The 24741-nt window shown below is 43.0% G+C and overlaps 1 protein-coding gene across 2 annotated transcripts in view; it reads left to right on the forward strand.

Moving 5' to 3' along the window:
• The first annotated feature begins 19755 nt into the window (after nt 1-19755).
• LRP8 (LDL receptor related protein 8) overlaps nt 19756-24741 on the forward strand; it is a 196471-nt gene continuing 191485 nt past the window's right edge. For both annotated transcript variants that reach the window (XM_072868119.1, XM_072868120.1), the window contains exons 1-2: nt 19756-19899; nt 20735-20854. In XM_072868119.1, coding sequence (XP_072724220.1) covers nt 19830-19899; nt 20735-20854 — 190 coding nt within the window. In that variant the 5' untranslated portion in view covers nt 19756-19829. The remainder of the gene's footprint in view (nt 19900-20734; nt 20855-24741) is intronic.

Below are 24741 nucleotides of genomic sequence, written 5' to 3' on the forward strand. Positions count from 1 at the left end.
TCATCCATTTCCATAATTGTTTTAATTCCCTCTAAAGCAGTGTGACAGGTGAGCTGAGTCTAATGCCAGGTATCTTAGCTGCAAGTGTGAGGGGCAGCTGTGTGCTTGCATCCCCTTAGGAGTTGTTATAGCTGGTATTGCTTCCTATGGCCTTAGTTAACATCTGATGCCAGCTGGCATCTAGGGAAATGGTGATCAGTATCAGATTCTTCAACTCTTCAGGAAAATAGCATATTATTTTATATGCAGCGGCTCTTTTCGCAATGTTCGTGGGTGATGGTGATTTGCTCTTAAAAGGCACTGGAATGTGTTGCTAATTCTGTGGAAGATACTTTCTGGGGATTAACAGTGTCATGTCATTTTACTAATGAAACTATAAAGCACACCAAAGGCATTTCCAACTCTCCTCCGTAGCATAACGTTAGGAGATGTCAGAACCATGGATACTGACATACTAAACTTTACCTGGACTCCTGACACCCAACCAGGCTTTGTGTTTTAAGGCACACAAATGCATATGATACTCAGAGGTTTAAAGTTAGATGCCCAGGTACCCAGAGGCTAGTCACGCCATCAAAGAAGCTTTTTAGGACAGAATGCAAATTCTGGTTTTTAATCTACTTTTGGCTTTTGGTTTGTTTGTTTCTTGTTTCTTTTCCTTTGGGTTTTTTTTTAATAAAGTGGCTTGGTGCGTAAGGAGGACAGAAGCAGACTCATCTCAGTGGTCCCCAGTGACAGGGAAAGAGACGATGAGCACAAATTGAAATGCAGGAAATTCCATATGAATGTCAGAACTTTTTTTATTATGAGTTGGTTGAACACTGGAACAGGTTACCCAGAGAGGCTTTGGTCTCTCCATCCTTTGAGATACTCAGAACCTGACTGGACACAGCCCAGGGCAACCTGCTTCAGCTGACTCTGCTCTGAGCAGGAAGTTAGAGTAGGTGATCTCCAGAGGTTCCTTCCCACCTCAACTATTCTGTGATTCCTTGGAGAACAAAAATTTGGTGCAGATTACATAATGTTGTGGAAATAAGGAAATATTAAATATAGCCATGGGAATACAGGACAGAAGATAGACTCTCAAAAGGCATAGCAAAGAGAATTTACACACTTATTACCACAGCTGATGTATATTAGCTCCCAGAGAGAATGTAGAGCTTACTGTCACCTCTGAGAGGAAGGCCAGGATGTGAACTAATACTCAAGTCAGTGCTTAATTAACCAAGGAAAAAATATCAATAGAGGTGCATCTGAATGTCACAGATAATATGGAAATACAATTTCTAATTTAATGCAGTAAGGTCTCTAGACATGCCCACCCCATATAAATGAGATCTAGGCCATTATTAAATAGAAAGGATGATAAAGCAGGGAAAGAAAGGCTAATCTAAACCAGCTTGCTGCAACTTTATCAGAGATGTACTGATAGGGATCATCTGTGTTTCTGAACAACTGTACTTTCAGTTTCATAAATAATTGTTTTAAAGGGATTAATTTGTCATTCAGACTTTTGGTTACAAGTCAGTGCTCCACTATGGTTCAAACAAATAAACAAATCTACCATCATTTTTTAACCTGAAGCTATTGGATTGGTAATACAGTGTAGCTTGCAGAGTAGGAGCATCTTTTTCAGAGCTGCAGCAAGGCTTGCCTGCCAAACCCCAGCTGGAGAGGGTACCCAGACCCTCCCTGGTATCTGCAGTATCTGAAGCAAAACAATCCCTTGCCTTTTCACTGCAGATCCTGTGCTGCTCCATTCCTGACAGTGGTGCTGGCGTGTGGATTTGGTCATATGCATTTACTCTGTGTTACTGGAACATTTGGACATAATGTACCTGGAAGTAGAGAAAGGTGTTTTCTCTGCCATGGTATTGGGAAACCCAGTGTGGCAGATAGCTGACATCAGCAAGAGTACCTGCTAACTGTTGAATCATTCAAACTGAGCTAAATCTTGATGTGTGCAATGCAGAGCTTTGTTGCCTTGAACTGAAATAACTTCAATAAATTGTGTACTGCTGTTTCTTAGTAGGTCTGTAACAGCAGGTTATTCGAAGTCAGATATGCTTCAGTGGCATGGATTTACACTGAATTTCTGGGATGCCAACACTGTAGTCTGAAAGGAAATGATTCTAAAGTAATATCCAAGATGTCATGTTTTCCTTTTCTCCTGCTGCCTAAATAATCTATCCTATTTTAGTTGTGTCCTTGTTTTCCTGCACTTGAGTTCTAAGATTTGCATAGCAGCCACAATGCTTTCTGCACAAGCATATCAAATGGGTTGTGTAGTCCATAGCAACACCATCAGTTTCAGTTCTTGCTATAAGCCTCCTGCATTCACCCAACTTCATCCTTCACTGTGACTTTTGGGGACTTTTTTGACAACAAAACAGTAAATCTTCTTTGATTTGATAAATCTCTCTGTAAGCATGTGTTCTGTTCATGAATGGTACTGGGTAGTCCTGGAAACTGTACATCCTTTCCTTATCAAACAAAGGTAGTGTGGACAGGGATGATGGATATTCTTCTCAACCTCTTGCACAGTAGTCCAGAGTCTTCCAAAAATAATGTTAATAGCAACTATAGTTTCTATAGTTCTGGTACTTTTCTAGTATCAGTGGGAACATCCAATTCTGCCATACAAGGCCTTGTTATTATTTAACACTACATAAATTAACAGTTCTCCTTAAAAGTAAATCCACTGGTGGTAGTAATTATAATGGTCTAGAGAAAATGGGTAGACCAGGAATTACCTGAAGTACTGTTTCTCAGAAGCCTACGTTAGAGAAGGATCGCACAGGATATAGTCTTTTCCCAAGCATCTGCTGCTGACCACTGGAAGGAGGATACTGTGCTATGTGGATTCTTGCCTGGCCCAGTGCAGAAGTGATGGCCTCAAATCAGCTGCCTGCTGAGGGTAACTTCTTGTTTCAAGTGATCTAAATTAATTTGAGCCAGCAGTTTAATTTTTAAAGGCTCCTTGTTCCATGACTGTAACAGAGTTCTCTGGTTGTGTTAATGACGACTATATTCAGTTAGATCAAAACAGTAAAAAGAATAGCAAAAGGAAATACCCATGGAGAGTGGAGGCAGCGTGGAAAAAATCAATATCTGTCAGCAAGAAAGCACCAATATGATAGAAAAAAATGTGATTTTTCAGACCCACTAATAAGAAATACAATAACACAGAGAAGCTTTTGCTCTCTTTTGTGAAAAGAGAGGAAATATATAGATGGCTGAATTCATTCAGTTAGGAGAATAAGTAAGCATCATTGAGAAACTCTGTCTTTCACAGCATGTAATTGATTTTTAACTAATTCTACACCTAGATAAACCAATCCTTGTGTGAAAAAAAAATCCTTGGATTTTTCCATCAGTTCTTATTTGAAGAAGGAGGTCAACACCTGTGCAACCAAATACTGTCCCAGGGAAGCATATACTGTAATATCACTCTGGACAGGTATGTTAGTCTCCACAGTGTTTTGAATAAGAAGTCTGATTGTGCACCTCCACTGAAATAATTATAATTTTGCAGTGAGCTCAGTCAGAAAAAAAATCACAAGCACATTGCACACATCCTAGGAGAAGCATGAGCAGCAATTGAAGGATGCCCGGTCCCAGATCTTGCTTTTTGTGCTGCAGTACTTCAAATTCCCTTGTCTGAAGACGTGACAAAGGTTTCTCTTGGCCACGACGGGCTCTGTGCTGTTCAGTCACTGGTCCTGTTGCCCTCAGTCTCCAGGCAGAGCACTGTGAGCAGACTTTCTGGCTCTCACGTTGTTCTCTGAACACTCACTCCTCTGATCTTAAGCAACAACACCAACCTGCCTAATAAGGTGCCCTGCTGCGTGTTCCTTTTTTGTGCTTCATGCCAGCTACTGGCCAGGAATATCGCATCACTGCACAGTAATGTTTCCATTAATATAAGTCCAATTTCCTGGTGCTCCATATCCCTTTATCTTATGCTCATATGCACAACAGTCTGTATCTGTGCTGTGCAGAAGGATGCATCCAGAATTAATTTTCTTTCTCATGTAATATGAAAGTTATTTCTGAAAGAGTAACTAGTGAAGTGATGAGAATCCTCCAGGCTTTGAAGTCTAAGCTTTGCTGGTGTGATTAGTTTAAATGACTCATTTGCCATATAGGGAAGTGGTATTGATGGGTTTGGGTTTCTTCACTCCCCTCTTCTGTTTTGAAATTTGATTATCTCCCAACAAGTGCTATTTGGAGCAGGCTCAAAGCTGCTGTTGTGTTTCCCAACAGGAGCCCTCCGATATATGTGCAAAGAGGAAATTATCTGGCATTTCTAAGCTGTTGTTTTGGTTGCCCATGCGCTACTTTACAATGAAGGTGTTTGAGAAGATGGAGGTAGGTGTATAATACAAGCTTAGTTGGAATCTTTCCTCTCCAGAAGCCTAGGGCACTTCTCAAGATACATGTTTCTGACTCATAGAGTTAGACAGATGCAAACACTTACAAGAGCAGATGCAAGTTGTCTATGCACCCAGCTGGACCTTTCTGTAACAGTTATTCAGCTCCTCAGACAGTCTCCCACAATGAGGATTTATCTTGGTGTTTGTTGCCTCAGTCTCATCTCCTCCTCATTAAAATGAGCTCTCAGCCAACATAACCGAGACACATCTGCCATTTATGCAGTCCAGACTTCCCTGTGGCTGGATATTAAGATGGACTGTATGATGAGAAAACTCACTTATGCTAAAGACTGACTTGATTTACCAACATGCAAAACAATCAATCCTAGAACTCATAATAAAAAACATTTGAGTCTCTCAAACCCTCTTGTTACTCAAATACTCTGTTTCTGCTTTCAGCCCAGGAACAAAGAGGACAGCAGGATCCAGAGACAGCTGTAAGCTGTAGAGGCATTGAGGGACCAGCATATTTCTGTCATCATTTAAAGTCTGGCTGGAGTGTTACTTTTATGTGTTTGAATCTTCCTGTGGATAGTCACCTGCATGCTGACAGCCCAACATCCATGTGGATTGGGTCCAAAAAGGCTTGCCAGAGCATCACTGTTGAAACCTCCTATAACTCTGTGTGCAGTCAGCATGGTCTGCTCTTGCTGAGCAGGGTTTAATTGCAATCATGGGATACTTTAAGTCAGGCTGGGCACTCATCCTCCCCCCTCTTCTTACAGCCCAACAACTGCAAAAGAAGGCTGTCTGACTGAGAGTCTGAAGAGGTAACAGCTGGGTCTACGGTTTGTGCTAAAAAAGAGCATAGAGTTTACATACATATATTTAGAAAACCTATGACAAAGGAGTGTTAAAATAACAAAGTTAAGTTCACAGAAATTGAGCTTTCCTATGTTTCCTTAGCTTTCCTATGCAGTTGAGCTTTCCTATGCAACCTTAATTCACCTATTTTACACACTTGAATTTTGTTAATCTGTAATTATGGGATTCCATGCTATATTTTTTTTTGCTTGGGACCTTTGCTTCATTTAAAAATTAACATAATGAAGTGTGCTCCAGAGATAAATCAATAGTCTGTAGCGAATGAGCACCAAAGCCTTTCCTGTTGGAGAAAGTGAAGAGCACATAGCCAATTATCCGCAAGGATCTGCAGAAGGAAAAATGATGGGTTTGTGATGGCTTTCTCTTGTGGCAAGTGAATAGCAGAGAAATGGATTTTATCTCCACATGCGCCAGAGAACTCTTATCTAATTCTGAGCATCCTTCTTGCATCAAACGAAACTTTTCAAGACTGTTTTCTACTTGTGAGTTTGTCTTTTTTTGTGGTACACAGCTAAGATCCCAGGGTTGTAAACTGGGTAACTGTTGAGCAATCACAGTTCCAGCTGAAGCCACTGGAATCTTAATCTTGAATATATGAAGTAGCGTATAATAGTCTGAAACCACAAATTTTAAACAGCTTATGTTAGGTACCCAAGCTTAGCTGGTACTTCTTACTCAGTTCGTGTTCCATAAAAATGGCAAAAACTATAACCTGAACATCCCAGAAAGTTTATAAAAATGAATGCATTGATGTCTGAAGCATTCATACTATTCTGATAAGCACCACAGAAAAGCCTATGAAGAAATGAATAATTCTGTTTTCAAAGCAGAATCTGAATAGCGTGCAATAAATAATGCCTGGTGAGACTGAATAATGAAGGGAAAATAAACTATTGAAAGCTACACATTAGTTGAACATTGTTCATTCTGCACACTGAATGAGGTAAGGGTCTTATGGAAAAGAGCATATGTGACAGTGTCATTTACAGTGCTATCATGGTGCCTGTGCATGAAGCACATGAATTACTGTTTCACAGGCAACCACACCATTTTATGTGCTTGATTAGCAGCCTTTATAATGTAGGCATAGCATAGTTTTTGTGTGCAATAAATAAGTTACATGGTTTTTAACTCATTTGAAGTCCCTACTTCAAGATCTGAAGGCTCTGAAGCCTTTTCAATTAAACGGTACTAGGGTTATTCTATTCTTTCATGTGGGGGAACAATATATTCTCCCTGCTTTAGTTGTCTGAAATATGTGAACTATTTTGTCTGAAACTAAGTAAGAAAATAAAGAGTCAGCCTGGTGCAGGTATCTCACTGCGCTGGTTTTGGCTGGGATAGAGTTAATTTTCTTCCTAGTAGCTGGTACAGTGCTGTGTTTTGGATTTTAGTATGAGAATAACATTGATAACACGCTGATGTTTTGGCTGTTGCTAAGTGGTGTTTACACTGGTCAAGGACTTTTCAGCTTCCCATGCTCTGCCAGGTGCAGAAGAAGTTGGGAGGGGACACAGCCAAGACAGTTGATTCAACCTGACCAAAGGGCTATTCCATACCATATGGCGTCATGCTCAACATATAAAGCTGGGGGAAGGAGAAGGAAGGGGGGACATTTGGAGTGATGGCATTTGTCTTCCCAAGTAACCGTTACGCATGATGGAGCCCTGCTTTCCTGGAGATGGCTGAACACCTGCCTGCCCATGGGAAGGAGTGAATGAATTCCTTGTTTTGCTTTGCTTGCATGCACGGCTTTTGCTTTACCTATGAAACTGTCTTTATCTCAACCCATGAGTTTTCTTACTTTTGCTCTTCCGATTCTCTCCCCCATCCCACCGGGGAGGGGAGGGTGAGCGAGCGGCTGTGTGGTACTTAATTGCCAACTGGGGCTAAACCACAACACTCACATAAGTATAAATGGATTAATACTGTAAGTGAAAAGAGAATTCCATCACGGAAAGTACTGGGCAGGGGCTAAGACATCTGCTGGTGCCTTCAATGTTTCCTGTTGTACCACTGCTATTTAGGAACATGGTGGTGGTTCATGCACCTCACAACAGTAGTGACTGGAGATGCCAGACTAGTCTTTTCCTTGGCGGAGTCACCAGTCTTGTTTATATTTATGTCCTATGCTGCTATTACTCACAGAAAGAAAAATATGTGTAATTACCCACCTTCAAGGATCCACCTTCAAGGATAGAAGGGCAGTTTGGTCAGCCTCCAGGTGATGAGGATGAATTGCGTGGTCTCCTAAGTGCTTTTTGTAAACAAATACTGGTTAACACTGTTAGGATTTCAAGGATACTCTATGTGGAAGACAGCAATGCAGTATATAGAGATCTGAGCTAGATGGAAGTGAATCATGTGAGGTGTTCAGGTTGCTCAGAAGGTTGTTGTGAGGATGGACTTATATCAAGTTTGCTGCTGCCTAGATAAATATTAGTGCTGATGACACGGGAAGGTGTCACAAGATGGTGGTCAGTCTGACTTCCCATACAGCAGAAGACAGAGAATTTGGGATTTGCTAAAAGCCATGAACAGTCTCAAGGTCACTAAGTAATAAGCTCATCTGCCCACAGCAATAATTAAAGGCTACCATTCAACTTAAATTTTACTTCTCAGCCTTTTCTAGGGGTACTCTTCAGTTTTTGTCCACCAACAAATTCCCATTCTGCTGTGTAGGACTCGGACACTGGCTTATTTCAAGATAAATTCTCTTAAGTACTGGTATCTTTTACATCTGAATCCTTGTGCACTTGGTTAAAAAAAAAACAAACCACCATGTCACACTATGTACATTGTTTACTCTTGCATTTAATCACAGGAACGCTGTCTTGCCCTTTGAGTTTCCTTTGAAGATGGATGAATTCCCAGAGATGTCTAAAGCAAATGAGGGGGCTTTAACTTAACATGAGAACAATGACAATTTAAAAATTTTATAAGGGTGCCAACCATGCTGGTTTAATTTTTGATAAGGGATGATACTACGTTTCTGCATTTTTAATAAAGAGACCGACAAAAGAGTCATTTAAGCTACCTACAGAGACAAACTTTTACAGCAGGACTGTAACCAATTCAAATATTAACGGTAAAGATACCGGGACAGTCTGTCTTAAAAGACTGTCATGAAATACTGACTAGTGTTGCTGCATAGAAGTCAAAAGATTACTTTTGATTAGCAGACATTATACAATGCTTTCAGATTCTTAAAATTGATTTAGAAATCATTTTGATATTGTGAAAAACTGACTTAATAAAATCCATGAAAATACCATCCCACACTGCAGGTAAAACCAGAGAGAACTTAACTCTGCTGGCTTTCTGTTTGTTAAGGGAAGACTTTGATTTTATATTACCAGAATTTTTTATGTTTTTCAGAAAGACAAGTAATTTCAGGTTACTAAACTCTTAAGAATATAATGTAAGAAAAGATTACTGCTGCCATTGGTACAAATTTCATTTCCAAGTGCATGGTATGTGTTATGATCAATAGATCATAACACAAGCATATAAGGCACAGTAATATTTAAATTTTTTTATTTGCACAGTCTAGCCTTACAGATTATTCTTGTGTAAGAAGAGCGATGTTTATCCATGAAACATTTATACTATGAGCAGCACTGCAAGAAACATGACTGGACACTTTTGCTCAAGGTCGGATTTGTGCACTTTGGCTATTTTGGGAGGGAGTTGAGTCGTGAATTGAGACCTATCATCATCCATGCATCAGATGTGCTAGGTGGGTTGCATGGTAAGAAGCAGGGCTCAGTTAATTGGGAATAGGGCTTTTGATAAGGCTTCAGTGCACACAGGGCCCTACTATCTGGTACACTCCCTGGTTGCAAGGCAATGCCATGGCCTATATACCAACTATTACTTCTCCGCAGTGGATCACAGAGCAGTATGACCATCTGCATCCTGCATATGTGACCACAGATGGGGAGAGAGAGGTCACAGTGCAGAGCTGTGCATGGATTTGATATGAGCCTCACTGTGGGGAGTGTGCAACAGGAGATAATTACATTGCTCTCAGCTCTGTAAGATGTAGAATAGAATAGAATAGAATAGAATAGAATAGAATAGAATAGGAGTAGAACAGAATATTTCAGTTGGAAGGGACCTACAATGATCATCTACTCCAACTGCCTACTTGTACAAGGCTGTTGGTTGCCTTTCATGGACCTGTTCAGCCCTGTCTCATTTTTCTTCCCTCTTTAAAATGGGTCCTGCATAAATTTTCCTGGCCTGGCAAATTTTTGAGAGGACGATAATGCTGTTAGACCCTAGATGAACATGAATAATAGCCTGTTTGCACAGTTGATAACTGAGCTGTAAAAACGAATCTGCTCCCAGATGAAACTTGACACGCAAAATTTAAGCTTGGGGAGCAATTCTTTGTACGTATTCTGAAAAAAAAATAAATGGCTTGGACTGCTTAATTTTTATTCATCCTTAAAATAAAAACTCTACAGGAGGGTCAGCAGAGAAAGCTTCTGTGTTTTGACATAGCACTTGAAATTAGCTTTAAACATAAAATACAGCAAATGTTTAATCTGTAATAAAGTTGAATCTGCTCATTTTGGAGAATAACAATGGCTGAGGGTCAAAGCTTTGGGTTCTGCAGTTGCCAGATGGGATCATTTCCAGAAGGGAATTTGGATGGTAATCAGTGTCCGCTGGGATCCATGCCCACCGCTCCAAGTCCGCGTGCCACAAAGGAGAGATTAGGGGCAGAATGAGAATGTGCAGGGCTGGCACGAATCAAAGGGACTCCCTGTAAAACCTATTACATCTGCTCTCTAAAAAATGCATAGAGAAACTGACAGTCAGGAAAATGCAGTTTTGATTGTGCTTTGATGGCTGGAAAGCTAAAATTGTGTGGGTGGGTGGCTAAGTGTAATTCCATGTCCATGCCAGCTTTATTTGACTGAGACAGCCAGAGTCAGGCCAGTTTTCATTGTCCTTTCAGGACTTTCAGAGCAGCAGGATAAATAAAGGAATGAAATGGGGAAATGAATTTATAGACTTTGGTTGTCAAATGATTAACAAAAGGCCCAAACCTTGGTGTTTTGTCCTATTGATTTTGTTTTGGCAAGGCAAAGATAAGATTGCAAACCTATACAAAGGGAGGTGGCCTTTACTTCCCTCTGTGCCTTTGTGAATGGCTGGGTGATTTGCTGAATTGAAGTTTCACTTTTGGACTGAAAGCAGGTGTTACTCTACACTGAATTATGAGCTACAAACACTATGCCATGTTTTTGGGACCCACGGAGTTAGCCAGTATTAAATCAAAACAGACCCCAAATGTTTGGGTGGGAATATCTGAATTTCTCCAATGTCTGCTTTGTAATGTTAAGAGAAACAATCCACTTCCCAAATCAAGTTTCAGGTGCACTACAAGGACTTGTCATGATCTTTGGGAGCCCATGTTAGTCCTTGACACCTGTGCCCTCTAGCAGGTGAGTGTGCCCATGATTTGGGTCCTAGCCCTCTAAACCAGCCAAAGAACATGAGCTGCTTTAACCTGATCTGGCCAGGGAATGTATCATTTTCCAGGGGAAAGGGAACAGCCATTCAGGGCTGTGAGGCTGGCTGCAGCCCTTCAACGCTCTACTCCAGCGCTTTGTGTTGGCCTGGTGTTGCCCTTCTGTCCTCCTGGGGATCATGGGCCTCCTTCGGAAGTACCAAGATCAGCCTTTGATGACTAGCAGACAACAAATATCTGGCAATCCTACCGAGTGGCACAGGTTATATTGAAATAGAAAAGTTATTTAAAAAAATAGTAGCTCTGAGATTAGCTTGGACATGTTTAAGCTTTCTAAAGAGTGAATGAAAGGGAGACAGGGTCTTTCTGAGGCAATAGCAGGAGTGTCATGAGTAAAAATTGAAGTGCTTTAACCAAGTGCTGTGGGAAGTGCTTGTGGAAGTTCAAACTGTATGAGTCTGACAAGATCTGTGCAGACATACAAATGCATAAGTACTGTGCTTTATCAGAGTCATAGGAGAACACAGCACTGAAGCCCAAGAGATGCAGCAAATCAAGGACCAGCTGAATTAGTAGGAATTGGTTTAGGTTGGTTTAGACTACAAGTATCTATCTGCTTGTATTCTTTCAGGCTTGATCCATCTTGATTAGAACTTAACATCTGTGGAACTGAGACACACTTTTGCTTTTGAAGGAAGAACTGGGGATGGGGAAATATTTTGAAGGGTGTAATAGTAATGGTAGGAGGAGAGCTGTTTTGTGCTTCTAGAAACTATGTCTCTAGGACACGTTATTCTGAAGTGCATCTATAACTTGATGCTTTATGTGATATGACAAAATGCCACAGGGATTGATCCATCAACTGCTGTGGTTGCAACATGGTATAATAGGCAGGAAATCTGAAAGGACATGTTTTCTGAAACTGTTTAAAAGAACTGTAGCTCTGGGAGTGCATATAAGCATGGATTCTACACATGGCGTCAGCTCTGTCCGAACATTTGTGAGAAAAGGTTTCTCAGCTTCAAAGAAACAAGTTTTTCACAACTCAGTTACATTGATAACTCTTCTCAAACGTATGGACAAATGTAAACAAAGCTGCATTTGTGTGACTCTCATGTCTCTCTAATGAAGCTGTGCATAGAGACACCCAGAAGAATTTTATCATTGACTAAGCAAAACAATGTGCAAGGTGACAAGATACTTGAACATCAGGCCTACATTTGCAAGATGATAATGGGATTCTTTTTCTCTCCTGGAAAAAAGGTCTCCCAATGTTTCCTTTTTCTTCCCCTCCCCCCATTCATATTTTGAGGGGATTTTAAAAACTAGTTTGATTTTATCCACTTTGAAAAACAAATAATTCCACTCTGACCAAGCTCAAATGTTTTGGTTATGCACAAGACTCCATTCATTCTCTTTTTATTTAGGAATTGAAAGTGATGAGATGGCAATATCTAATGGGATAGCTTTGAAAAAAATTATTAAAGACAAGCTAGTAAATCAAAAGAGAAAGCAAGAAAAAAACATTCAGAATCCAACCTTGAAAAATTTGCTTTTAATGAGCTCTCACTTTAAAAAGGAAAACAACTGTTGAGTTAATATTCCTTCATAAAGACAGCCTTGTCTAGCAGCTATAAGAATTTACAAATTAGATGACTTAGACTCTGCCTGCAGCTTAGCATGAAGGCATAGATTCAGCACTAGTTTGAAAGCAAGACGGGTTTTAAAGTGTTCTGCTGTCATACAAAATCCATACAAATATAATGAGAAACATTCCATGCAGACATCATCCTAAATTCCCATTTGGGTATTATTTTCTCATTGATGTTATAATTAATGCTAAAATAATTTGTCTGTGAGCCTTCAAGATGCTTAGAGCTTTCTAGAGGGCTCCTAGGAGCTGAGGGAATTTTGCACCTCACAGAACCAGACCTTGTCTCCACTTCTGCCATCCACGCACAACTTCAGCATCGGGGCCTAAGCAAATAAGGTGTGGGAGAAAAATGGAGTGAGTCTCTAGCTTATAGAATTTTTAAAAAGGAAAAAAAAATCCAGGCTTGGTGCTGCTACTAGGTTTCACTGTTTGTGTCTAAGCCCTTTGGGAGCCATAGAGCAAACAGCAGCCTGTGGTACTAATCTGCTGCTTTACAGCATTGGTATATGGTCACTGTGGAGTTACACGAGACACTGTCAACTTCAGTTTTGCTCCAATTCATGATTCCTTTGTTAGTAGTAATAGGATAAATAGTTTGAAGTGAAACATCTTGAAAAAATCCCACTGTACTTGTTACTAACTATGGCCTCAAGTCTGCATTTCTGTTAGCTTTCACGGTGATTAGTCACTGTACGACAGCAAAGAGCAGATCAGTCTATAGCAGTGCTCCTCTAGCATGCAAAAGATCTTGCCAGACACCTAATCCTCACTTTTTTTCTTCTCAGTCCCTTCATTCTTATGCTCATTAAAATTAATGGGAAAGGTCCCTATTGTGACTGTAGGTTTGGTTGCATTCAAAGATCTATTGTCTAGGGATACTGCTATGGCAGGGTGTTCAGCCTTGGGATGGGAATGAAGGGCAGAAGCCTTCTGTGTTAACTCCTCTCTAGCTGAATAAAAAACTTCACCAATGGACTGCAAAGCATCTCTTATCTTCCCCCTACTCCCTTGACAGAGCTGCTATAGAGAGGCATGAGTGAGACCATGAAGTGGAAGAAGATGGATTTGAAGCCATACTGGAAAAGTATTGTGAGTAACTCTCCAGGAAGCCACGTTCCCAGGGAGCTGCTCTTCCCAGCTACTTTGGGAACCTTACATGGCCAGAGTACTGCTGAATGGTGCTGGGTAATATTTCAGTTGATTTGCTAAGGAAAACCAGGAAGTGGGCTAACTTGGGTTTGCAGTTATATATATATATAAAAGTTGTAAGTCAGAATTGCTCTGAAGGCAAGAATCCATGAGTGTGAGATACGGACTGATATCTGTGCTTGTGTATATGCAGTTAGTGAATGTGTAATGCAGTGTGTTTTACATTTAGGTGGAAGCTTTGGTCACTAAATGTTGCAGTCTCATACCTGGACAACAAGTACCACTGAGATTTTGTTTGGCCAGCAGTGTGGCAGTGCTGTATCATACTGCTACTTATGCTTGAATAAAGGAGAACTGAGTGACAGTTTTAGGACACAGAAGAATTATGGCTATGGAAGTGAGAGATTCTGGCCTGTAGGAGAGACAATCCTTGGATGATAAACTGATAGGGTTTGTAGTTTGATTTAAGTCTGATTGTGTGATGTCCTCCTTTCTTTACTAGGTCATGAGCTAACTAAAAATAAGGATGTCATTAGAAGACTTTGAGTGTGCTAAGGGGGTTAAATTGACCTTTGCATGAAACAAGCAAAAGGAAAGTCCCAGTGTCTGTGAAAAGTTCCTAGAATGTGAAAGGGGAAGGTGGATCCAATAGACAAAGTAGTACAGAGCATGGATTTAAATAAGAAATATGAAGAGCAGAACAGCAAACAGCTGACTTAGGGGATTGGAGTCCTCTGGAAAGAAGTTGAAGTTGAAAGAGAATAAAATTAAGCTAAGAAAGAAAAGAGATTATAGAAGATATTGAACAAAGCATTTTAAAACAATAAAAGTTGCAAAAATAAGAGCATAGAAAAGGGAGATCAATGTATGGACACCATTTAGTCAGATATAAATAAAAATATGAATTGGAAAAAAACCCTAAAGAATTCAAGTACTAGCTTGCTTTCACACATGCAAAAGAAGATTTGTGCAAATGAAAAGTGCTATCACCTGTCATTAAAAGTGTCCTTACAAAGAGACATACAATGGCCACAATGATGTAATGGGGCTGGAGAGTAAAACGATAATGGAGACTGATGCTACAGTAACAGTGGTCAGATGTATGAATTAGGGGAAATTCCTATAGCCACATGGATAAGAGTGGAAGTATTTAAGGAAGTTAGTAGGGGAAAATTTTTAATTGAGAGCTCTTGGAAATCAGTCTAGGGAAAACTATGAAAAGAGAGGAAGTAGAAGAAACTTTTTTGTGCAGTTTAAAATGGGCAGATTTTGAAGAAATTCATCAAAAGCGAAAGACTAAAGTATCTTAACAGATAAAAACAGTAAGCAGGACATTTTAAAACAGACTATTAAACAAGGTGCAAACAAAAGTAGGTTTGGTAATCCCAAAAGTAGGAAGGAAGCTTGTGTAAAGGGTTAGTCATTTTGAGCACAGTAGGTAAAAACCAGGAGCTATGTAAGAGTCTTAGGGACAAGTCCTGATCAGAAGTGAACCTGTAGTTATACTCCACTGGGTTTGTGGCTTGTTTTGTGCCTCACTTAGGAGAAGCAGCAGACAATGAATTTTAGTTTAAAATGTAATATACAAAACTATGTATAGCTGAAAACTCACAGTAGTTTTGGCAGGAGAACTTTATTTTAAAATTTAAATAATATTGCAGGTACTGACATATAATTTGGCAGTTTAAGGGATGTGGCTGCTAGTGCATTGGTTCAACTAACTTTAATTAAAAGGTTTAATTTAAATATCTGTTTGCAAAACATATTACATTAGCATATCTAAAAGCCATGAGGGGATTGAAGGAATTAGATTTGTCTAGTTGAAAGACAAGCCTGAAAAAGTCAGCCTAACGGACAGGGGATATTTTCAAAGGTTATTATAGAAATAGAGGAGGACAGGTTTTTAAATGTCCATTCGAAAGAAAAAAAAAAGATTGTAGAAGGACATTAAGCTGTTTGGGGAAAAATGAGGCAGGGGGGTGTGTTAGTACAATTAACTTAAGAAACTTAATCTCCACAGCTTGAAGAGTTTCAGCAGATAGACTGGAGACTTTCCAGTGGATGTACACTAGTCCTGTTCTTTCTCTTCCCTGACAGTCTGTCTTTTTTTTTTTTTTTTTTTAACATTTAGCAAAGATATTGCTGACAAAAAAAATGAAGCACCTTCCATTCTTCCATACTTGAGAGAGCTCTCTTTGGCTGGGGCTGTCTCTCTGACAGTGGTCACAGGGCAAGGAAGGTCCACAGCTCGTTGACATTCTTGATTGTGAGTGGCAGTAAATAAGCCAGGGTAAGTCTGATACTGCTCTAACTTGGCACCACCATGCCCAGGTTATCAGTGTTAAACTAGATGGAATCTGTTGCCCATTTCTAAGTCAGTGGGGATGGTGTTGGTCACCTCGTCTTGCACAGCTAGTCTGTGGCCTCTTCAGCTGTGATGTGAACACTAAAATGCTCCTGTGCATCGTACATCAGGTGAAAGTGCTTGTAGCCGTATTGCTCAGGACAGACTTTTGGTCTGAACCTGTGTAGTGTTCTTCTGCAAAACAAGGGAAAGTATGTAGAGTGGACAAAAGCTGGAAACGCCAGATGAACTTGCATTAAAATAAGTCTAGTGCATTGCTTTTTACATGCTCCTGAATGACTTTTCCAATTCAAATAAAATCTGTGTTTGGGAGGGTGTGTATATGCACACCTGTGTGAGTAAACAACAAAAGAACCTGGTATACTAATACAAGCCTGCAGAAAATCCAGTGTGCAGAATACCAGTTATTCATCATGACATTGAATAGACTTCTCTGATGTATAAGCTGTAGCTATCATGAGATACCTATGAATCTAAGTGACCAACTGCTGCAAAATGTATGGAAAAAAGATCTGGGTTCTGTGTTAGGAAAAAAAAGTAATCTAGCTATAAAAATCAGTTTGTGAAATAGATCAAAGAAATGGTGTGGATGATGAAAGACACAGAGCTAGCTGATGGGAAGCTCCATCTGGATGAAATAGCATTTCACTGTTTTGATGTACCTCCTTGCTCTGTTAGTGGCAGGCTGATTTGTGCTAGTTGGTGTTGTTTAATGTGCAGCGGTATGCGACCAGAAGTGGAGGCAAATTAGCAAATTACACATCCGGCAGCTTATTGAACAGTCCCTTCCTTCACAGCACTTTGACATGATCTGAGAGCCTCCTGCTCTCATCTTCTTTGTGCCCTGGGGCTGAGGCTGCCCCATTGCTGGTTGGTCTGCCTGAACTTTTAGGATGACTTTGAATGTTTAGTTAGTAGATAGAGGTAGAACATACCAGTCACTCAGAGAGGAAAAAAGAGTTGACACAGCAGCCTGTGCCTAATTCCTAATAAAAACTATACATAACAGCCAGCAGAGAGACAGTCTGCTACAGCAGGAGCCCTCCACTAGCTTGAGAAGTGTTGAATAAAGTTGGGTCACCCTTACGCTACAGATCAACCAAAAATAAGGAACATGTAGTCCAACTCTGTGCTGGTCTTCTAAAAATCATTAGGATGGCACTGTGTTCCTAAGTTTACTTACATTACTTTGAATCTGAAATATTTCCATGTCTGGCAAGAGCACACGTTCTGTGCTATACACCTGGAGCCAGTAAGGACCAAGCGGGGACAGAGAAATGTGAAGCAGAGGTACTTCACGTAACATGTAGAGCTGGGGAACTCCTTGCTTCAGGATGTGACCCCTGCTAAAACTTTTACTTACATTATGTTTGAAAAGGAACTGATATTCATGAAATATGACATTCAGGACTATTTGAATACAAAGACACTACCATTGTCTCAGGAAGTCCTCAAGACACTAATGGCTGCAAGACAGGAAGCTATTCTGGGCAAGCATTGCTGTATGCTGGCTCTGGTTTTATGTTCACTCTCAGGCATGTGCTATCAGCTGCAGTGTGGGTCAGAATGAGCTAGAGAGACCCTTGGGCTCACCTACTATAACCACTCTTGAGATTAGGAGACAGACTGGTTTATGTGTGTCAAATCTATAAGCAAACTCAGTTGCCAACTAGCAAATGCAGTTAGTTATTACAATGTGTTTTGTATACGATGGTTACTAAATGTTGCATATTAGCTGTTGGAGACTTACTGTTTGGTCAAATATGCCTGTGCTGTTGCTTTACAGATTTCCATACAGTCTGGATAAAAGAAGCGTGAGTTCCTGTTCCAGTTTCTGACTCAAGAGGAGAGCTCCTGGAAGAGATGCACCTTGGGAGGTAAATTAACAGTCTTAATTAACTATTGGAACATAATGGATAAAACTAGATTTAATTTCTCTTACATACCAAATGGTTTCCCTTGCCCAATTTACTTCCCCTTTAGCACCTCCAGTTTCCGTCTTGCCCCTGCAATTCCTTGGAGACACTATGTCCACAAGATGGTACTAGGCTACAAGTAGCCTCTCCAATGGCTGGTCAGGGCAGGCTGTTGAAATTGCTGTTGGTCAGGTGTCATCAGAGCAATTTACTCAAAAAAAGCTTATTAATGTTGTTTTCTGTGAGAGGCATTCAGGCCAAAATACCTGTTGTTTTTTAAATAAAATAGAATTCTGGTAGGAATCGTAGCAAATCATTGCTGTGACTGATGCTCTGCACAGTCGCAACTGTTTCATACTGGATAGCTTCATTATTGCCTTTGGAGCCACTTCCAATTTAAACTAATTTAGGAAAGAGAAGATCGAGGCCAGGAATTACAGTAGCTTTATGAATCTGTGTTTTGGCACCATTAAAAAAGAGAAATTTGACCTAATGTATTATAAATACCTCATTTACTCTAAGCAATTATTGTAATCTATCACATTGATCCAGCCAACACAAACACACGTTACATTTTGCATGCTACAAAATTGTTCAGAAAGGCTTGAATAAATTGTTAATACTCTATAAGCTGCAGGTGAAATAGCTCAATGATTAGCTCTTCTCCTCTTCACAGGATTCAAGCGCATTAGTGACACTACTGACTAATGACTTGCAAAATTTTTGTTAGAGGCACAGGTGCATTTTTAAATGGCGGACCAGTTCTGAAGTCAGTCATTTCAGGGTTTGACATGGAAAAGTTTTATTACATCGGTTTATGTAAAATTAGTGCTTGATTTTTTTTTTAAATAACACTCCACATAAAATCATGTTAATCCTGTTGTGATGTTAAAGTTACTCCTGAAAAATATCTTTTCATAATAAGATTACTGAAATACTCTTAATCCTGACTGTATGAACAACGCTGCAGCGTTAATTAAAGACAGTCAACCGCTTTCTCATCAGCACTGTGCAAATGGAGCGATAAACACGGCCCCTGATAACTCGTAGTCATTTCCTTTGTAGTTACTGATCAAACCGCATATGCTTAAGCAGTAGCAAGGGCGAGCCGCTCCTGCGAAGGGAGGTTGCCACCTTTAGCACGCTTCCTACTTGTTTCACTAATTTGAACACCATTAAGTGGAGATGACCACATCAGTACGGTCATAATGAAATCCCTCAGTGGGAGATCCAAAGTAACGAGGAGAGTACACCATTTACCACTCAAGGCCATTTAAAAGAGTCCACGCGTTTAATTGACTTAATAAAATCAAGATCATGAACGAGGCTGCCATTGTGACCGGGCATATGGAGGGAGGCTCACCACCAGCGGGCCCGACCCCGTGCGCGTGGTTCAGAGCGGCGCAGGCCAGTCTATCCCAGCCAGAGCTCCAGGGTTATCGGAGCGGGGCCTGGGCCTGCCCCGCTCCCCCAGGGCCCCTTCGCTGCTGGCTGCCCGGCACCGCCGGCCCCTCTGCCAGCAGGTGCCGTCACCTCCCGCAGCCGTGGCGGGACTTCGCCCCTCGCGAAGCGGCAGCAGGTGAGCCCGGCCGCCGACGCGGCGAAGGCCACCGGCCTCCGCAGACAGGCCTGCAAGTGCGTGCCCGAGCGCGGCGTGTGCCATCTGCGGGGCTTTCGGTGGCCGCCGCTGCCCGGCCGCGCCGCAGCGCGCCCGGCCGCAGGGGCGTGCCGAGGGAGGCGTCCCGCAGGTGCCCCTCCGGCTGGGGCCCCTCCGGTACGCCGTCCCGGCGGCGGCGCTGGCGGGGCGGGGCGGGGGCCGCTCCCTCCGGGGGCAGCGGCAGGCGGCGGCCGGGGCCCGCCCAGCGGGGCGCGTCACGGCGCGGCGGCGGCGCGCGGCGGGGCGGGGGCGGCGCCGGCCGCAGTCGGCACGGGGCAGCGAGCGGCGCGCCGGCTGCGCGCACCCTGCACACGGCGCGCTGCCACGGAGGGAGCGAGCACCATGTGCCGGCCAGCGCTCGCCCGGCTGCTGCTCCTCCAGCTGCTGCTGCTGAAGCTGCACCTCGGCAAAGGTGGGTCCGGCGCGGCCCGGCGGCTCTCCCTCAGCGCCGGGGCGGCCGCGGCGTGCGGCAAGTGCGCGCCTCGCCTCGGCGCTCGCGGGGAGGGGGCGAGCGTCCTGCCTGCCCGGGCACCCGGGGGTGTGCGGCCGCGGGCACCCACTCGCCGCGGTGCCCCGCGCTAGGGCCGGGCACGCTCGGGGGTTGCGACCTGCGGGGGCCAGGCACGTTCTTTAGCGGGCGAATGCAACCCAACCGCTAGTGACAGGAGCTGCCACCTTTAATCCCTTTCTGAGGAGATTTGTGCCTCATCAAAGCAGCGCTGCACCGAGTCTGCAAAGGAGATTTGCTCCGTCCTCCCCGCCCTCAACTTCAGTTGGGTCAGTTCCCTTCTCCCGGGACGGCGCCGGTGCCCGTTATCCCCCGCGGCCCCGGGTATCTGTGCGTTTTGCCCTGGTAACGGACGCGCAGGAGGTCCCAGCGTCGGTGTGCTTTATAATTTTTCTTTGTCTTTTGCATTTCGGGTTTAACCACCTTCTATTCCCAGGCTCCTTTTCCCCCCGCCTTTAAAACAATGCGGGGAAGCACGGGAATGGTCCCTTTTATTCCCGCACAAAGCACCTTCGGGATCACCGCCGTCTTCCCGCGGAGGCGGCCCTCCGCCAGCCCGCACCGAGCCCCTCTGCCCTGGCGAGCCCAGCCCCAGCCCCCACCCTCGGCCGGCGGCTCCCGGCGCCCTGCCCGGCTTGTGCGCGGCCGGGGCCGAGCGGCGAGGCGGCCCCGGGATACCCCCGCCGCCCCGCCGTGGGAGCGCGCCCCGCTGACCCAGGCGCGGCCCCGTGTCTTGCAGGCGCCGTCAAGGAGTGCGAGGAGGACCAGTTCCAGTGCCGGAACGAGCGGTGCATCCCCGCCATCTGGAAATGCGACGAGGACGACGACTGCTCGGATAACAGCGACGAGGCGGATTGCCGTGAGTGTCCGTCCCCGGGCACGGTGGGGCGGGGAGCCGGGGTTGCGGGCCCTCCCCGCGCCGAGCCTGTGGAAGGGCGCGCTTCCCAGCTGCGCTGCGCCTCTTTTTTATGAATGAATGAATGAAGTCGCGCCGTCCCCGGCTCCCGCGCCCATTGGCTGCCGGGACCAGCAGATCCGTGACGCGGCGGCCGGGCCTGCCGCGGGCTGCGCTCCGCGCCGCGGGGTAGCGGCTCCTCGCTGCCGGCCGCGGCCGGGCTGACTCGGCCAGGGACACCCGGAGGGTGACGCGGCAGCGGGAGCCCGGCGGAAACGCTCACCCGGCAGCTCCTTGCCCTCTCCCTGCTCGCCGTGAGGTTCCGCCCTCGCCTCCAGCAACGTTTCTGCTCAGAGCGTCTGAAGGGAACGGCGCAGTTTGTGTCCTCAGGGGAGTTGGGAGAGGTGTTTAACCCCGGGGGAGTCCGTGCTCAGGGCCAGTGACAGGTGCTCATGTGAAACACTGCTTACTTTTAAGCATCCTACAAGATGTGGGGTTGGTGTGAGTTTTGTGTTTAAATATATGTTTGCAGCCATGGTGAGGAGTAGGGAGATGAACAAGTAGCACTGCTTGGCAAGTGTCAGCCACATAACGCTGACTGATTCCCTGGTAGTGTAAGGGAAGAGAGAGCAAGGAGATCTATACTTTCAATCCTGAGAAGATGGCGGTCTTGCCTTCTGTGGCGTGGCCTTGGTGCATGTGAGTGGCACCCAGTAAACTTTGGGTAGTTTATAGGGTTGCGCTGTTCTTACCTCCCTGTTATTTTGCTTACAGCTTCTGACAGCCTAGGAGAATTTGTCTCAACCATGGAGTGTAAGAAGCATCTGTAAAAGAAGTTACGGAGCCTAAGTCTTAAAGAGAAGTATTTTTAATTTGGAGTTTTAAGGTGCAAATACTGTAGCAAATACCATGTCTCTTGAATTATCTCTGTAGAATAACAGACGTTGAATGTGCATCAGGTTATAATTCACAGAATAAACTCTTGAAAGTTCATAGACCCAGGGGGTATATCAAGAAAAGAAGAGTCACTGGTTATATATTTTTCAGTATGCGACTATCCTGTTAACAGCTTCACCGATAAATCTGTGTCAGGTGATACTCAGAGTGAAGTCTAAGTAGATTAGTTTAAGGAGAGCAGGGATTCCCAAACTCTTGTTCATGGGAAATGTCTTGATGTTATAACATAAAAGGTAACATTTGTTTCTGGTGCTTTTGTATTCAGAGGACTTGATAGGCTTTATATATGCCTAAGGTTATGATCTGGGGAGTTAGCAGCATTCCTTAATTCAGATATAGAAATGGTTTATGCAGGAATTGTGTTGGCACTAGTTAGTGGCAACTTATATTTGGAATGTTTCAAATTACAAAAGACTTGGAAGTCGTGGCTGACTGAGAACTAGCTTGGACTCGTGTGTAGTCGTAACTGGGCAAGTTTTCTCAGAAGCGTATGAGTTGCCAGAGCTGCCACAGTCTCTCTCTGGAAATCTCTGAGCAGGCTGATAATAGTGTTCTTGAAGCCTTCCATTTAAAAGTCCCTCTGTGCACTGTTGTACAAAGGCTTGGTGAGCTGCAGGTGACCTATGGGCTGTGCTTTGGGAACTGCTGTTTCAGAGGCTGGGATCATGGCTGGAGTAGCATCTTGAGGAACAGATTCTGCACCCCGCACTCCTCATTGAAGAGTAGGTTTGTGGCCTGAGCTCCTTGCCTAGCACGAGTGAGTGGGTCAGTATCTGGGCTGCTTTTTTATCTTTCCCTTTTCCTTGTGATCCGCACTCTAAGCATTGTGTCAGAAAGGGGAGTGTAAAAGAAGACCCTGTTGAATATCAGCTCTGTGTGCATTGTGCTGTGTTAGAATGTTTAGATTGCATCTGATTTAGTTTTATTTCAGAGGGTTTTTACAGTTGTTGGGTTTGGGGGTGGTAAAAATATGATGGCTAGATTGTGGTAGAATGGTGACTTTTGAGATGTTAGGAAAAAGAAGTTTTGGATGTGGAGACATCAGGAAGAGTTCTTCACTCTAATCTGAACTTGGCATTTATTATTGATTGGGGCGCATACTACAGAAATTACTCATGGACTGTTAATTTAGTTCATATATATATAGACTTCGCAGTTGCTTCTCCAAGCAGTTTGAAAGACATTTAAATTGCATTTTTCACACACACTTTCTCGCTTATATTGTTCTGAACACTGTTTTCTTTTAAAAATGCATACTGCTTTTCAGCATATGTAATGTTTAGAGTTATACTCACTGGGTGAAAGAATGTTCCATGTGTTTTTGCTTCTAGATATCACCTCTCTTATCACTGCTGTAATAAACAGATATTTCCTTCAAAACTATTTTATGAACATATGCAATAGAAGAAACTGTTCTGGAAAACTCAGCATGCTGGAGTGGCGATGGAGAGGGAAAAGAATATGCAGGCAGCCTGCTGGTAATGAGTACTGATATGGACCCTGATAACCCCTGTAATTACTTGCTGATGCTTTTTTCCAGAGTTGATAACGTATTTGTAATAGCTCATTGCTGCTTGTATATATAGTCCCTTGTTGAAAAGACAGGATGGTCTTCATCTGTGTTAAGAATTGGTTTATGAAACAAGCCTGTCCTTGTGGTAGACGGTCTGTATACACTGGGAAGATTTTGTAACCAGGAGTATCTTAAATAGTTCTGGAAGGATAATTTTTCTGGCAGTGCTCTGTGTGCTTCCTACTAGAAGCCATCTTTGCCCCAGACTGATGTTGTTGGGTGTCGGTTTTTTTTGTTTTGGTTTGGTTGGTTTGTTTGTTTCTCCCCCCACCCGCCCAAGCTTTGCTGGTATAATGTTGGCTTTTTTAAAGGAGTTTTAGACTCTTAAGGAGAACATCTCAGTAATCATCCTGTATCGTCTCCTTGGAATTTGTTTTCCGTTCCGAAATTCTTTTCTGTTGCGCTTGGTAGGTCAAGTTATCTGCCATAGGATTGATGTGTGAGTTAATATGGGAAACATAGGAACTGAGGCATGAAAGAGTAATGATCTCAGCTCTTACATAAATCGGATTACTTAGTACTGGTTTGTGAGGTGTGTTAAGTTTATCCTAGGATGCTCAATAACCTTGTATATCATAGGGCTGAATTATTTCTTGGTATGTGGCAGCTGACTTTAGAGGTTTTACGTGTGGGAAATGAATGAAATGAAAGGAATACAGTTTGGTTTTCTTCTTTAAGAAAAAAAGGGAAAAAAAAAGCTGGTTAACACATTTTCTTAACTTTAACTGATGTTGCTGATGAAGGCAGAATTTATGAGCTCTCTGGCCACATGGTTCACTTGTGATAGCAGGCAGTAGAGACTAGGTGCACATTAGAGAAATGGGATTTGTTGCTCACGCTATTTGGATTATCATGCGTTGGTTGTTTTTGTAAGATACTCACTGCAATACAGACTAGACTGTGTATATCACTTTGGTTCAATTTAAATTATCTTTACAATTTTACTCCAAGAAGCATCATTAGAGTTGAAACTTCATGCTTCTTTGGTCTTTCTCATTTGAGCAAGTATCAGTTCTGCATACGGTGCATATTTCATATTGCATATTTCAATGTTATCAAGTCCTCTTAATAATGTTGATGATTTAAAACAGTCAAGGGGCCACCAGAAAAAATAGATTGCTCTCGCAGTACGAAGACGAAGTGCTGAGGATTTAGGGAAGAGCAGGAAAATAAGGGTTGCAGAAAGTGCCTCGCCTGTTGGGGAAAGGTAAAAAAAGAACCAAATAGATGTAGGTAGCAAGTAAGTATGAATATAGTTACTGCCTTACAAGAATTAAAAGGAAACAAATCCTGGTAGCAAAAGAACTGTAGCAAAGGAGGC

The sequence above is a fragment of the Ciconia boyciana genome, chromosome 7 (genome assembly GCF_034638445.1).
Source record: "Ciconia boyciana chromosome 7, ASM3463844v1, whole genome shotgun sequence".
In the NCBI taxonomy this organism is placed as follows: domain Eukaryota; kingdom Metazoa; phylum Chordata; class Aves; order Ciconiiformes; family Ciconiidae; genus Ciconia; species Ciconia boyciana.